Source organism: Austrofundulus limnaeus, unplaced genomic scaffold (assembly GCF_001266775.1).
Source record: "Austrofundulus limnaeus strain Quisiro unplaced genomic scaffold, Austrofundulus_limnaeus-1.0 Scaffold1937, whole genome shotgun sequence".
Classification (NCBI taxonomy): domain Eukaryota; kingdom Metazoa; phylum Chordata; class Actinopteri; order Cyprinodontiformes; family Rivulidae; genus Austrofundulus; species Austrofundulus limnaeus.
In genome coordinates, this window is record NW_013954339.1 from 2,536 (window position 1) to 15,543 (window position 13,008).

At 40.1% G+C, this 13,008-nt stretch overlaps 1 protein-coding gene across 2 annotated transcripts in view; it reads left to right on the top strand.

Annotated features, from left to right (window-relative positions):
• The first annotated feature begins 639 nt into the window (after positions 1-639).
• aebp1a (AE binding protein 1a) overlaps positions 640-13,008 on the top strand; it is a 27,231-nt gene continuing 14,862 nt past the window's right edge. Inside the window, exons 1-8 of one of the 2 annotated variants that reach the window (XM_014034014.1) lie at positions 640-1,159; positions 8,918-9,139; positions 9,324-9,476; positions 10,371-10,424; positions 10,685-10,741; positions 10,831-10,890; positions 11,178-11,255; positions 11,385-11,494. In XM_014034014.1, the coding sequence (XP_013889468.1) occupies positions 919-1,159; positions 8,918-9,139; positions 9,324-9,476; positions 10,371-10,424; positions 10,685-10,741; positions 10,831-10,890; positions 11,178-11,255; positions 11,385-11,494 (975 nt within the window). In that variant the 5' untranslated portion in view covers positions 640-918. The remainder of the gene's footprint in view (positions 1,160-8,917; positions 9,140-9,323; positions 9,477-10,370; positions 10,425-10,684; positions 10,742-10,830; positions 10,891-11,177; positions 11,256-11,384; positions 11,495-13,008) is intronic. The other variant, XM_014034015.1, reaches the window with a different exon arrangement.

A 13,008-nucleotide genomic window follows, 5' to 3' on the forward strand; every position in this document is an offset into this window, starting at 1 on the left:
CCCGGTGCTTGGTCAATAAAAGTAACATTCACTGACTTCCACAATGTTTTCTCTTCATTTCTTTGACAACAAGTTGCACTTTGGAATGACCTTATTATTGTATCATGTTTTTGATCTGAGTTTGTTTTACTGAATGAAATGTCTGAATGAGTGCTCATCCAAGACTGCTGATTCCATACTTTTTGCCAGGGGTTGTAATTGTAATAAAGTGACTAATTGGTTTGAATAAATATTTGTTGTTTCTTTGAACAGAGCCCTGAGAGGACTTATTGTAAAGTAGAAATAAATTGATCTGAAACAAATTGGACATCATCTGTTTGAGGCAGAGTTACTTCAACCACATGATGCTTGAAAAAAACCCTGTTCCATTTGTAAACTAACAGCACATTGAAGGTTTTAGATTAAACATGACAACTGAAACTTTAATGAAAATTGGTGAATTGATCCCTGCACTGTCAGCTGATGTCCTCTGACTCCGTCTAAGACCTCTTAGCTGAACTTTTCATTGTTTTGTTCAGTAAAACTTCACTTTTCAAAAAGAAAAGTCCCCCCCCCCCCCCTTACAGGAATGTCAAAGGAAAGATGCTCCTCCCCTCTGCCCAGAGATGTGAGGAGCCATGAGGGACCAGAAAGGGGAAGGAAAAGGAGAAGGAGGGAGTCGGGAGGAGGCGTGCAGCTGCAGACAGATGCAGTTCCAGCAGCAGGCTGCAGCTCTGTGCTGACTCCCACATAAGAGAAGGAAGCTGGTCAGACTTCCTCAGACTCGTCTCTTTCATGTCCACATCTTTTTAAAGCCAGCAGACAGACGTCCCTCTGCATCTGCAGCTCAGATGCTGAGTTATTTTTGCAGCTAGTCTGAGATTCACAGCTTTTTTACTTGACTACGTCCGCTCAGTTGGGTCCTCTCAGTTTGGAGACATGAGGTCTGAGCTGCTGGTGGTCTGGGTCGGGGTGACCCTCTGCTGGGCCCTGATCTGTGCTGAAGAACATGTGGAGGAGAAGCAGCTGTCCACTGACCAGGCCGGGATGAGAGAGGCCAGAGGACCGGTCAAACCTGGAGGACCAGGAGACGTGGAGTTGTCTGATGACCCAGCTGAGGTTAAAGAAGACGAGAAGACAAAACCAAAGAAGAAGAAAACACCTGAGGAAATCGAAGCAGGTAAGCATGAGATGGAGGGTGTTGACCTCTTTCCTGGCCTCTGCTGCCCTCAGAGCACCAACCAGACAGTCACACCGCAAAAACTCTCCACCTAACCAAATTTTAAAATCTTATATCAGCCAAAAAGTCTTTTTGATCTTGTTTTGAGACTGATTTACTAAACAAGAACTGATTGTGTAAGAATAATAATCTTAGTTTCAGAATGTGTAAGATTATTTGTTTTGTTAATCTGAAAATTTGACTCAAATTAAGTCCAAAAATTTCTGCCAATGGAGTAAGAAAATTTTACTTAGTAAGATTCTTGAAATAAGAAAAAATTGAGTCAAATCAAGTATTTCAATTATCTTACCAAGTAAAATTTTCTTACTCCATTGGCAGAAAGTTTTGACTTAAACAAGACAAATAATCTTACACATTCTGAAAACAAGATTATTATTGTTACACAATCAGTTCTTGTTTAGTAAATCAGTCTCAAAACAAGATCAAAAAGACTTTTTGGCTGATATAAGATTTTAAAACTTGGTAAGATGGACAGATTTGCAGTGCAGTCTCTGAAACAAGAAACTATTTAGTTTGTAAAGTGAATGAAAAATGATCCTCTGGCCTCTCCTCTTGAGTCCAGAGAGTTCTGGTTCTGTTCTGCAGGAAGGAGCGGAGGAGCTGAGGGGAGTTTGTGTTTTGATGAAGGGGAGTGAATGAGAGATGACAGGGCAGAAGCTCGCTGTGAATCCATGTGTGGTCTTTCCTCTGGAACGCCGTCTGACCGCAGAGATCTGCTCTCTGAGCCGGGACGGTTCAGGAGCTTGTTCTCTTCAGTGAGACAGGACCGTCTGTGGAAAAAACACAGAGCAGAAATGTTTCCACTACAGTTTTCCATGAGTGAGCAGAGGATTTATGAGACGATGGAAAACAACTCCTGACTTTCCGCTGCGTGAAGCGAAAACTGCAGCCCTGACAAACTTTGGTTCTGTTCAAACAAGCCATGAGTTTAAAATGTGTCACTTTGTGCAGCAGGAAGTTGCAGCTGGTTCTGGTTCTGCTGCACACGTCTCGTCAACAGCACATCTTCATTTACCTCCTGATGTTAATGATCTGACCTTTAAAACTGAGACTGAAGGTTTGGGCCACAGTGTAGTTCTGGTTTAAAGCTCCAGCCTCACTTGATGGTTTGTCTCTTCAGATAAAAGTCTCTGAAAAGCAGGAGGAAGATCAGCAGTAAACAATAAGGAGGTTATATAACACAGATCAACTCTTTAAGACATTTTCATTCCTCACATCAGTTTCCTTCAATATATTTGACTGACGTGAAAGGTTTTTCTTACTTTAACAGTTCGGGTAAGACACCAACCCTGAACCATCACCCTCCCACCTCCGTGCTCCACAGCTGATGAAAGATGTTTGTGATGATTTTTTTTACAATCCTTCAGAATGTTCTTCAATTTACGTGTAATATAAATTAAATATTTCCTCTTCAAAATAATTTTATTAAAAAAATATTTTTAAGTGGTTTTCTGTTAGTGTTTAAAAATGAGAATTGTACATTAATTTTATTTCACACGGTGTGAAAACCTGTTTAAAACTTGGTATTTATCTTTTAATTCCATGTTTGGCTGAGTGTTTAAACAGCGCACTGACCTGCGGAGGTTGAGGAAGACGAGCAGCCCACAGAAAGTCTGATGAAAGCTGTGATGAAGCTGAATTACAACCTTTAGAAGAGCTGCTCTCTGTAATAATGCCTCTGTTGAAAACTTTACATTTTATAATCCTAATCAGATTCTGAAGTGGAACTAAACATCAGCTCAGAGTTCAGTGGTTCTGAAGAGAAAATGTTTTCTGTGTAAAAGAAGTCAGCTTTGTTTGCTTCATTTCCTGTTATGGTTAAGATTTCAGTCATAAACTTTGTAAGTACACTGAAAAAAATGATTTTTGGGTGTAGTAACATGCAGTGGAGGATTGTGGGTAGGATTCATGTTTGTTGTTGTTAAATCATTTTAGGGAATTGGTTAACATTGTTCTTTCAGCAATTACTCTGTTGTGTTACTCTAATTTGTGTGTTCATTGTTTGTTAACTTGTGTTAAACCGTTCAGCAGAAGTAACTATAAGTGAGAGTGGTAGGCCTAGTCATTAATAAGACCTGTGAGTTTCACTTTGTCTGTGTTGTTCATGAAGAAGAATCCAATTAGGTTCTTCAAAACCACTACCTGGTGGTGAAGTCTTGAACTACAACAAAAGCTACACCTCTCTCTGTAGCTGTGAGGTGTCATGCTACTACACTCACCGGCCACTTTATTAGGTACACCTGTCCAACTGCTCGTTAACACTTAATTTCTAATCAGCCAATCACATGGCGGCAACTCAGTGCATTTAGGCATGTAGACATGGTCAAGACAATCTCCTGCAGTTCAAACTGAGCATCAGTATGGGGAAGAAAGGTGATTTGAGTGCCTTTGAACGTGGCATGGTTGTTGGTGCCAGAAGGGCTGGTGCTGATCTACTGGGATTTTCACGCACAACCATCTCTAGGGTTTACAGAGAATGGTCCAAAAAAGAAAAAACACCCAGTGAGCAGCAGTCCTGTGGGCAGAAATGCCTTGTTGATGCCAGAGGTCAGAGGAGAATGGGCAGACTGGTTCGAGCTGATAGAAAGGCAACAGTGACTCAAATAACCACCCGTTACAACCAAGGTAGGCAGAAGAGCATCTCTGAACACACAACATGTCGAACTTTGAGGCAGATGGGCTTCAGCAGCAGAAGACCACACCGGGTGCCACTCCTTTCAGCTAAGAACAGGAAAATGAGGCTACAATTTGCACAAGCTCATCGAAATTGGACAAGAGAAGATTGGAAAAACGTTGCCTGGTCTGATGAGTCTCGATTTCTGCTGCGACATTCGGATGGTAGGGTCAGAATTTGGCGTCAACAACATGAAAGCATGGATCCATCCTGCCTTGTATCAACGGTTCAGGCTGGTGGTGGTGGTGTCATGGTGTGGGGAATCTTTTCTTGGCACTCTTTGGGCCCCTTGGTACCAATTGAGCATCGTTGCAACGCCACAGCCTACCTGAGTATTGTTGCTGACCATGTCCATCCCTTTATGACCACAATGTACCCAATATCTGATGGCTACTTTCAGCAGGATAATGCGCCATGTCATAAAGCTGGAATCATCTCAGACTGGTTTCTTGAACATGACAATGAGTTCACTGTACTCAAARGGCCTCCACAGTCACCAGATCTCAATCCAATAGAGCATCTTTGGGATGTGGTGGAACGGGAGATTCGCATCATGGATGTGCAGCCGACAAATCTGCGGCAACTGTGTGATGCCATCATGTCAATATGGACCAAAATCTCTGAGGAATGCTTCCAGCACCTTGTTGAATATATGCCACGAAGAATTGAGGCAGTTCTGAAGGCAAAAGGGGGTCCAACCCGTTACTAGCGTGGTGTACCTAATAAAGTGGCCAGTGAGTGTATATTGTGCTTGACACATGTGCACTGTTACAAAGAACTTGTAAGATTTACTTGAGAAAATCCTGTAAACAATTTGCACTGTTTGTTAAGTAAATTTAAATGCTACAAATTCATGTAATATTTACTCATCATTATCTAGTAAAAGCTATTAAGAATATAGTTAAAGATTTGTGAATAAATCAGGAAAGGTTTTCTTAATTTGATGAAGTATATGTTACACGATTTAATTCAGCAAATCAAGTAAAATTTACCTGATTTATTTATAAATCTTTAACTATATTCTTAATAACTTTTACTAGATAATGATGAAAGTAAATATTACATGAATTTGTAGCATTTAAATTTACTTAAATGTTAGTGCAAATCGTTTACAGGATTTTCTCAAGTAAACCTTACAAGTTATTTTTAGTGTTTAGCTTTAACAGAGGCTGTTGCCTAAAACTTAGTCTCAAGTCGTGAGTTGAGTTGATCCAAGTGCACATAACTTTTAGTCAGAGAATTTTTTTTTCAAATTCAGATGGTTTTCTGAAACTCAAGCAAATAAATTCTATGTTTAAAAATAAATAAAAACTTCTGTAAGTATCTCCTACTGAGGGATTTTTTTTACATATTTTTTGTCAAGCAGGCTTTCTTTTTTGTTTTATTAAATTCTGGACAGGAATTTAGTTTTTGCAACACATTTTGTAATCTGTCAGCTCACAGCTGTAATTAGTCTGTAGTACACTCCTCACAGAGCGGAGGCAGGGTACCAGTGAAACACATAAGCTGCAAAAACAAACATTTTGATGGACTTTACAGTATTTATGTTATTTACAGACTGAATTTATCCTCTCATGGTTCAAACAAGACACCTGTTCAATCATTTATTTCTATTTATTTACTAGATTAAACAAAAGAAAAAGCATCTTGTTCCAGTGTTTCTGCTGATAATGAAAAACATGCACTAAATTACATCATAACCAAAGAACTAAAATGTATCAGTTGTTGATATAAATGATCAGTCGTACAGTTTTTCCTGATGTTTGACCATCACTATGTGTGTTAAACTTGAAACTTTGTTTTCTCTTCTCTCTGTGATGTTATTATACCTGTTTTATGTTAGTTACAGTTTGACTGCATCACATCACTCAAAAGCTTTCTCTGTTTTCAGAATAGGTTATAAAATGGATCATTAAACTAAACCCTGTTTTGTGTATTTGAATGTTTGTAATCCATTGGATCAACTTACCTTACTGCAGGAAAATACACAGAAAATCTTACTTAGTCTTTTTTTAAGTTGGGGTATTATGCAAAACCAACTCTTTTTTTTAAGCTACATGTCATGTTATAATGTCATTCCCTCATCAAAAACATACCCAGAGTGCTGCTTTGACGCATTCATGCATGTTTGAGAAATCCTTGAATCTCCTGTAGCCATGTGGAGCTGCCTAAACACATACTGGTACAAAGCACCGCCCATTTACACAAAGCTCCTCCCTGAAGCTCAGTGTGCAGCCGAGCTCCTGCCCCACAGAGCACCCCTCCCTCAAAGCATTGTTTGAAGATGTGCTGAAGTGGGAATGTCTGAAACAGTAGGAGATTCTTGAAGAAACAGAGACCAATTTCAAGGTGTTTAGATTTGATGCAAAGTCATATTTATTTTTGATATATATACAGCTTTTTCATAACAACTGAAGGTAACAGACTTACTTGACTATGGTATGGAACTGAACTATGTGCCTGGAAAATACATAATTCACTCTTTTAAAGTTTTCTTTATTATTTACAAAATTAGGACTCTTCTAAAAATGTCCAGTCCTGCCCAGGAGACAGAAATGGACCAGGTTTGTGTCTTTGAATGGGATTTTTGGTCCAATAGTTATCAATAGAAACTGATCAACTGGGACATCTGCTATAAAGTAAAAAAAAGCAGCTCTCTGAAAAACTTCTCAATGTGAAACATTAGCTAAAATGAAAACTCAAGTTTGCCATTTGTTCTTTTTGATGCTGTTTCCCACCTGAACACTGTTCCTGTTCCTGTTACTGTTGAGCACAGACCCACTGGAACAGACCATCTAGTTTATATTCTGTTGGTCCTGAAGCTGAAGTGGATCTGTTTGCTGTGAGCTGACTGAACTATTGGATCCTCACATTAACTACTGTAAGGGTTTAGCTTACTCTTCTTATAACAAGGTTATAAGAGTAATTTAATTAGCAAGGGATCACTTTTTTATTTTGGATAAACATCCCTTTAGTGCAAAAATGAATGGACACAAAAAGTAACTCTCAATCAATGAATGATGATTTGAACCATGATATGCGATCGTTTATTTTACAAATCATACAAAATTGACTATAGAGTACACCTGATTGTGAACAATTAATTTCCTATAAAAGTTTTGGGACCAACAATAACAAGCTTTTAACTTCTTAATTGTTAACCACACTTAAATAGAAACACAAACGTCAGTTTAGGTATTAAATAGCAGACATTTGAGGTAAGTTATCTTAGGGTTGGCAAGGAAGAGTTTAAGAAAAGTTTGAAGAAAGGTGTTAGCTTTCTTATACTTTATCTTAAATAATGTGGTTTTAACCAGAAGGGCGAAGCGTTCTGTGCTCAGCTTTGGTCAGACCTCAACGTCACACACAGCCAGCTTTTACCTTGAGATGATGTTCTGTCACCTGTCAGGTAGGTGGGGGCTTCTGCTGAGAGAATCCGCTTAGGCCAGTCCACCAGAGTGACCCAGGCGTGTAGGTCTACTTGATTTACCACGTCAGCCGTAAAAAGAAGGCAAAGCCTCGACTGGAACCCAGGTTGTAAATAAAACTTCAGTCTGGAGAGTTTCTGAAGGTGGATAAACCAGGCGTGGTTTTCCACACTGTGAGGTTTCCCCGTTGGCGTGAAGGGGCCAAACCTGACACAGTTTTCAGCTTTTGATTCCCCGGAGAGAATCTAGCTGTTACGGTAGCTGACGGCGGTCCGTCACCTTACTGTTCTGTCAGCCAGGCGGGAACTGTTAGTTTCTAAAAGCTTAGAGAATCTATGGTCCGCCCTCTGGAAGGTTAGATTAGAAAAAGAAGTTATCAAGGAAACGTGTTAGTTTCAGAACTGGCTGTCCTCCTGGAACTAAAACAAAGATTATTGCTGTTGTGTGGTTCAGAACAAAACATTTCATAACCCATTTAAATTATCTGATGAGTACTTACAGCATTTAAAACATAACTGAAAGAAAAATGAATTGCTTCAAGTTCAAAACATTTTCAAATATGATTCAGACAAGTAAAACATTGATATTTCATCAACTTAAACCATAAAGATTATTTTAGTTAAATAAGAATTTTTCCCACAGAAAAACCATACATAGCTGAAATCATACTGAGGGAGAAAAGAGATCTGTCCTCTCTTCTCCTGTAACTTTGATAAACATTCTCTGATTATCAAAATGCGTAATACTTTCAGTTAAGAGAACAATAAATCAAATAAGAGAAGATTCTTCTGTCTTTTTTATCTGATTTAGGAGGGAGAGAATGTCTCTTTGAATGGTTAAAGCGACCTGAGGTGGTCTAAATACAGTTCTAAGTGGAACAGAGTTTTGTCCCCTCGAAGGCCCATCAGAGGACTGAGAGTCCAAGACAGTTTCCTTGATAATGTAACTCGAGGTGACCCCTACACTACAAACTCACTGGAGTCCATTATCCTAAAGACTGAATTAAAAAGCCTGACAGAATGGATTGAGGCCTGTGGTGAGTTTTAAAACCTGACTGGAACATGTTCAACATTAAATGTTCCTCCAGGAAACCTTTAACTGAGAAAACTTTTTTTTCAGCTGTAGAAATATTTGAGAGATGAAAGTATTTTAAATGTTCCTCGTGTTGACAGATGGACAGTTGTTTTCCCCACTTGTACTAATTTTAACTTAACTCTGACTTTTACATGTTCATTTTATCCTCGTGAGCTTCTTCTAAACCCAAAATCCTGTTTTTCTACTGTCACAGAAACAGGTCAGAACTGGACCGAGACCCACACAGAGCAGATGTCCGTTCTCTCACTAGTAAATTCGGGAGAAACTGTGAAACAACCCACCGGCCGAGGAAAAACTAACGTTCCATTGTTATTTTGTTGTCTTTGTTCTTTAAAGACCAGCAGTTTGTCTGGAATCCAGTCAAATTTGTTGTATTTCTGAAGTTTTATTGTTGCAGTAAAAACACTGAACAAAGAGACCATAAAGAAAGTACTTTAATAAATATGTGTAAAGAAAACACCATGGATTTCATTATCTAATCATTTCTACATTTTTCTGAAGCCAGGGCAAAGAAGGCCGCAGAAAAAGAGGCTAAAGCAAAGAAACAGAAAGCTCCAAAGCCTACTAAGAAGCCAAAACCACCAAAACCCACCAAAAAACCAAAACCACCAAAGCCAACAAAGAAGCCAAAGGCGCCAAAGCCCAAAACTACCACCACAGTGCAGCCGGACCGCCAGCCTCTCTCTGTGGAGCAGGAAAAGGAGAAACTCAGCCTGGACACGTGTGAGTTCATTTTAAACATTTATTTTGGCTCAAGGGAAAATGAAAAATATATAATTAAACCTGGACAAGGTTTAGCTTTAAATGATGATTATTTTGGTCTTACTCTGTTTAGTCATTTGGTCTCTTGGGATAAAAAGATTTGAGTGTTTAAAAAATCTTTGTTTGACTTTTTCAAACATTTCAGTAAATCAACTTGTGACCCCAAAGTCAGATCTGAACCCGATAAAGCCTGGAGAACCAGAACTGAACCTGAAGGAGCCTGTGGAACCAGACCTGACCACAGTGAAGCCCGTAGACCCAGAGTGGACCCTGGAGGAGCCAGTGGAACCGGGCCTGGGTAAGACCTAACTGGTTTTAATGCTTAATCGGTCCAAGGCCCAGCAGTGCTGAAACAGAGCTATATCAGCTGCCTCCTTTTACACCAAACTTTGATCTGCTACTGATCAGGGGTATTTCAGCTAACACAACCAAACTAAGCTGCAAAACTGAGCTACAAGTTTAAAAAAATGAGTGAAAGACATTTTTGGGTTTACTAAGGTCAGTTAACTCTGAATCAGATTGACTCCCAAATATCTTGACCACTTTTGTTGCTTTTTTGCTGGTGGTAACAGGGGTGGTTCTCGGGGCGGGGCCACAGGGGCATTGGCCCCTGCTGAAATTTGACTGGACCCCTGAAGTGTCCTTGTCCTGTCACTCATCTGTCCTTTGCCCAATAGTGATGATGCTGGGTGCAGTTCCATGTCCAAACACTAGAGGCGATGATGAGGCAAACAGAAAAGTCCAGCATGAATGAAAGCTGACAAAAGTTTTTTCTGTTTTTAAAATTTGAACAATCCTGCAGAAAAAGTCTTTCAACTCACAAATGATAGGTGGATTCTCTCACATGCTGTGTTTGAAAGTGTTTTATCTATGTACTATAAAAATGCATGTAAAATTGATAAGGAGAATTTACTGTGCAAGCACTTTTTTAAATTATATAACAAGTGTTTAAATGTGTGACTGGTTAAACATATAGACCTTACCAAAACCAGGGACTTGTGTGCTGACAAATACTTGGCTCCTCTATGAATATTGGCCCCTTGATGGCCCCTTACTCAGACAAATCCTAGATCCGCCACTGGGTGGTATGCATTTCTTCAAAGAATTTTGTTTTCATAATTAACAATCAACTGCAAAGCTTTATCCAGAAAATTTGAATTTCATGTTTATAAATGTGTTTAAACCTTTACAGATGTTAAAAAGAAGACAGAAATCACAACTACTGAAGTCATCATGTATATACCAGGTACTGTGTTACACTGTGTTGTTGTTGTTGTTGTGACTATTTGATGTAAGTTTTAGTTGCAGAGTAATCATCTGAGGTGCTCCTGTTTTAATTTTTTTTCGTTTTAGTTTCTCAGTTTACAGTCCATAAAGGCCAATAAAACTGTGATTTATATATTTCAGTTTATTTATTTTTTATTGTAATTTTTCTCATCATAAAACTACATCTATGTGCTTTATGAAAGAGTGGTGGTGGAACAAAGCAATTTTCATCTGTTTCAGAGGAAACCACGGCCCCATACGCAGGTCCCTGGTATGAGGACTATGACTACACTGACTGTATGTCTGTTTCTTGTCAACAACTGAACTAACATTAAACACAGGTCCTCAGTGTGGCAGGCAGATGACTCGCATTATTTTTTTGACAGTGGCTCTGAAGAAACAAGAAGAGGAGGAGGAAAGAGCTCGGAAAGAGAAGGCAGACAAAGGTGGGAATTATTGGCTTCTTGAATCGTTACATAAACCTCAAACATCAGAGGGGTGATGGCATATCAGGAGGTCACAGAAAGGATGAATTTGGTAAATGACTCAGTGTTTACAGTAAAAAAAGACAGAAATCTACCCAGAACGCCTGTTCAAAGAGAATTAAATATACAGTTCAGCTAAAGAACACAGGAGACGAGCAGTGGAAACAAGTGTTTTCTGTGTTGGTGGCTGGTGAGCAGCGTCCATGTGCAAATCTGTTCTGACACATTGTTTTCTTGTTACATAAAAGCTGAGCGGATGAAGAAGAAGTGGGAGGAGGAAGAAGAGGAGAGACTGAAGCAGACTTCAGTAGCAGCTGAGCCAAAAAGTACCAGATTTACTTCCTTACCTTAAAGTCGAGTCTCATTTGTGTTCATTTCAACACAAACGTCTTCATCTTCTAACATTAGTTTCACTGAAACTGTGTCAGTTTAATTTGGGCTGTTCTTCCTCACAGTCTGTCCTCCTCTGGGCCTGGAGTCTCACCGGGTGGAGGATGACCAGCTTCAGGCTTCGTCTCAGTCTCACCATGGCTTCTCGGCTCAGAGGGGTCGACTCAACATGCAGGTACTCTAATAAAGCATAAATCCCATCAACACAGGGGGGCTACTAAACTGAGAAAATGTAGCTCTGAATAAAAGGGAGCCACCTTACCTAAATCACTGCATACAGTATAGTTCAGAATATGTTGTAATATTTTCACTGCTTACAAAGAAATCAACACCCTCAGAGTTGATGTAGTTGTATTTTGTTGAAGAAAGATAGAAAATCAACTACAAGTCAATGTAATACATAAAATTTACTAAATAATCCCATGATACTGAGCAAAAAGTCCTGGATCTTGATGAATTATTGATGAAGAAAACTTTGTTGGAAGCAGGGTGGTAAGCTGTTTCAACCAAGACAGGATTTAAGCTCCCGTAGACTAGCTAAAGACCAATGTACCTGTGGATTAACACCGATCCACCTACTGACTTCAGACTCTCTTGACTTCAACTCATTGTGCTGAGAAGCAGACCTGTCCACAAAATCAACATCTTCCATTCCAATTTATCCACTACAAAGAACAAGACCACCACTGGTAACACTGTGTCCACAGACACCAAGACCACCACTGGTAACACTGTCCACAGACAACAAGACCACCACTGGTAACACTGGGACCAAAGACACCAAGACCACCACTGGTAACACTGTGTCCACGGACAAGACCACGACTGGTAACATTGTGTCCACAGACAACAAGACCACCACTGGTAACATTGTGTCCACAGACAACAAGACCACCACTTGTAACACTGGGACCAAAGACACCAAGACCACCACTGGTAAGACTGTGTCCACAGACACCAAGATCACCATTGGTAACACTGGGACCAAAGACACCAAGACCACCACTGGTAACACTGGGACCAAAGACACCAAGACCACCACTGGTAACACTGAGTCCACAAACAACAAGACCACCACTGGTGACACTGGGACCAAAGACACCAAGACCACCACTGGTAACAATGGGACCAAAGACACCAAGACCACCAATGGTAACACTGAGTCCACAGACAACAAGACCACCACTGGTAACACAATGTCTACAGACACCAAGACCACCACTGGTAACACTGAGTCCACAGACAACAAGACCACCACTGGTAACACAATGTTCAAAGACACCAAGACCACCACTGGTAACAGTGGGACCAAAGAAGACCACCACTGATAACACTGGGACCAAAGACACCAAGACCACCACTGGTAACAATGGGACCAAAGACACCAAGACCACCAATGGTAACACTGAGTCCACAGACAACAAGACCACCACTGGTAACACAATGTCTACAGACACCAAGACCACCACTGGTAACACTGAGTCCACAGACAACAAGTCCACCACTGGTAACACTGGGATCAAAGACACCAAGACCACCACTGGTAACAGTGGGACCAAAGAAGACCACCACTGATAACACTGGGACCAAAGACACCAAGACCACCACTGGTAACAATGGGACCAAAGACACCAAGACCACCACTGGTAACAATGGGACCAAAGACACCAAGACCACCAATGGTAACAC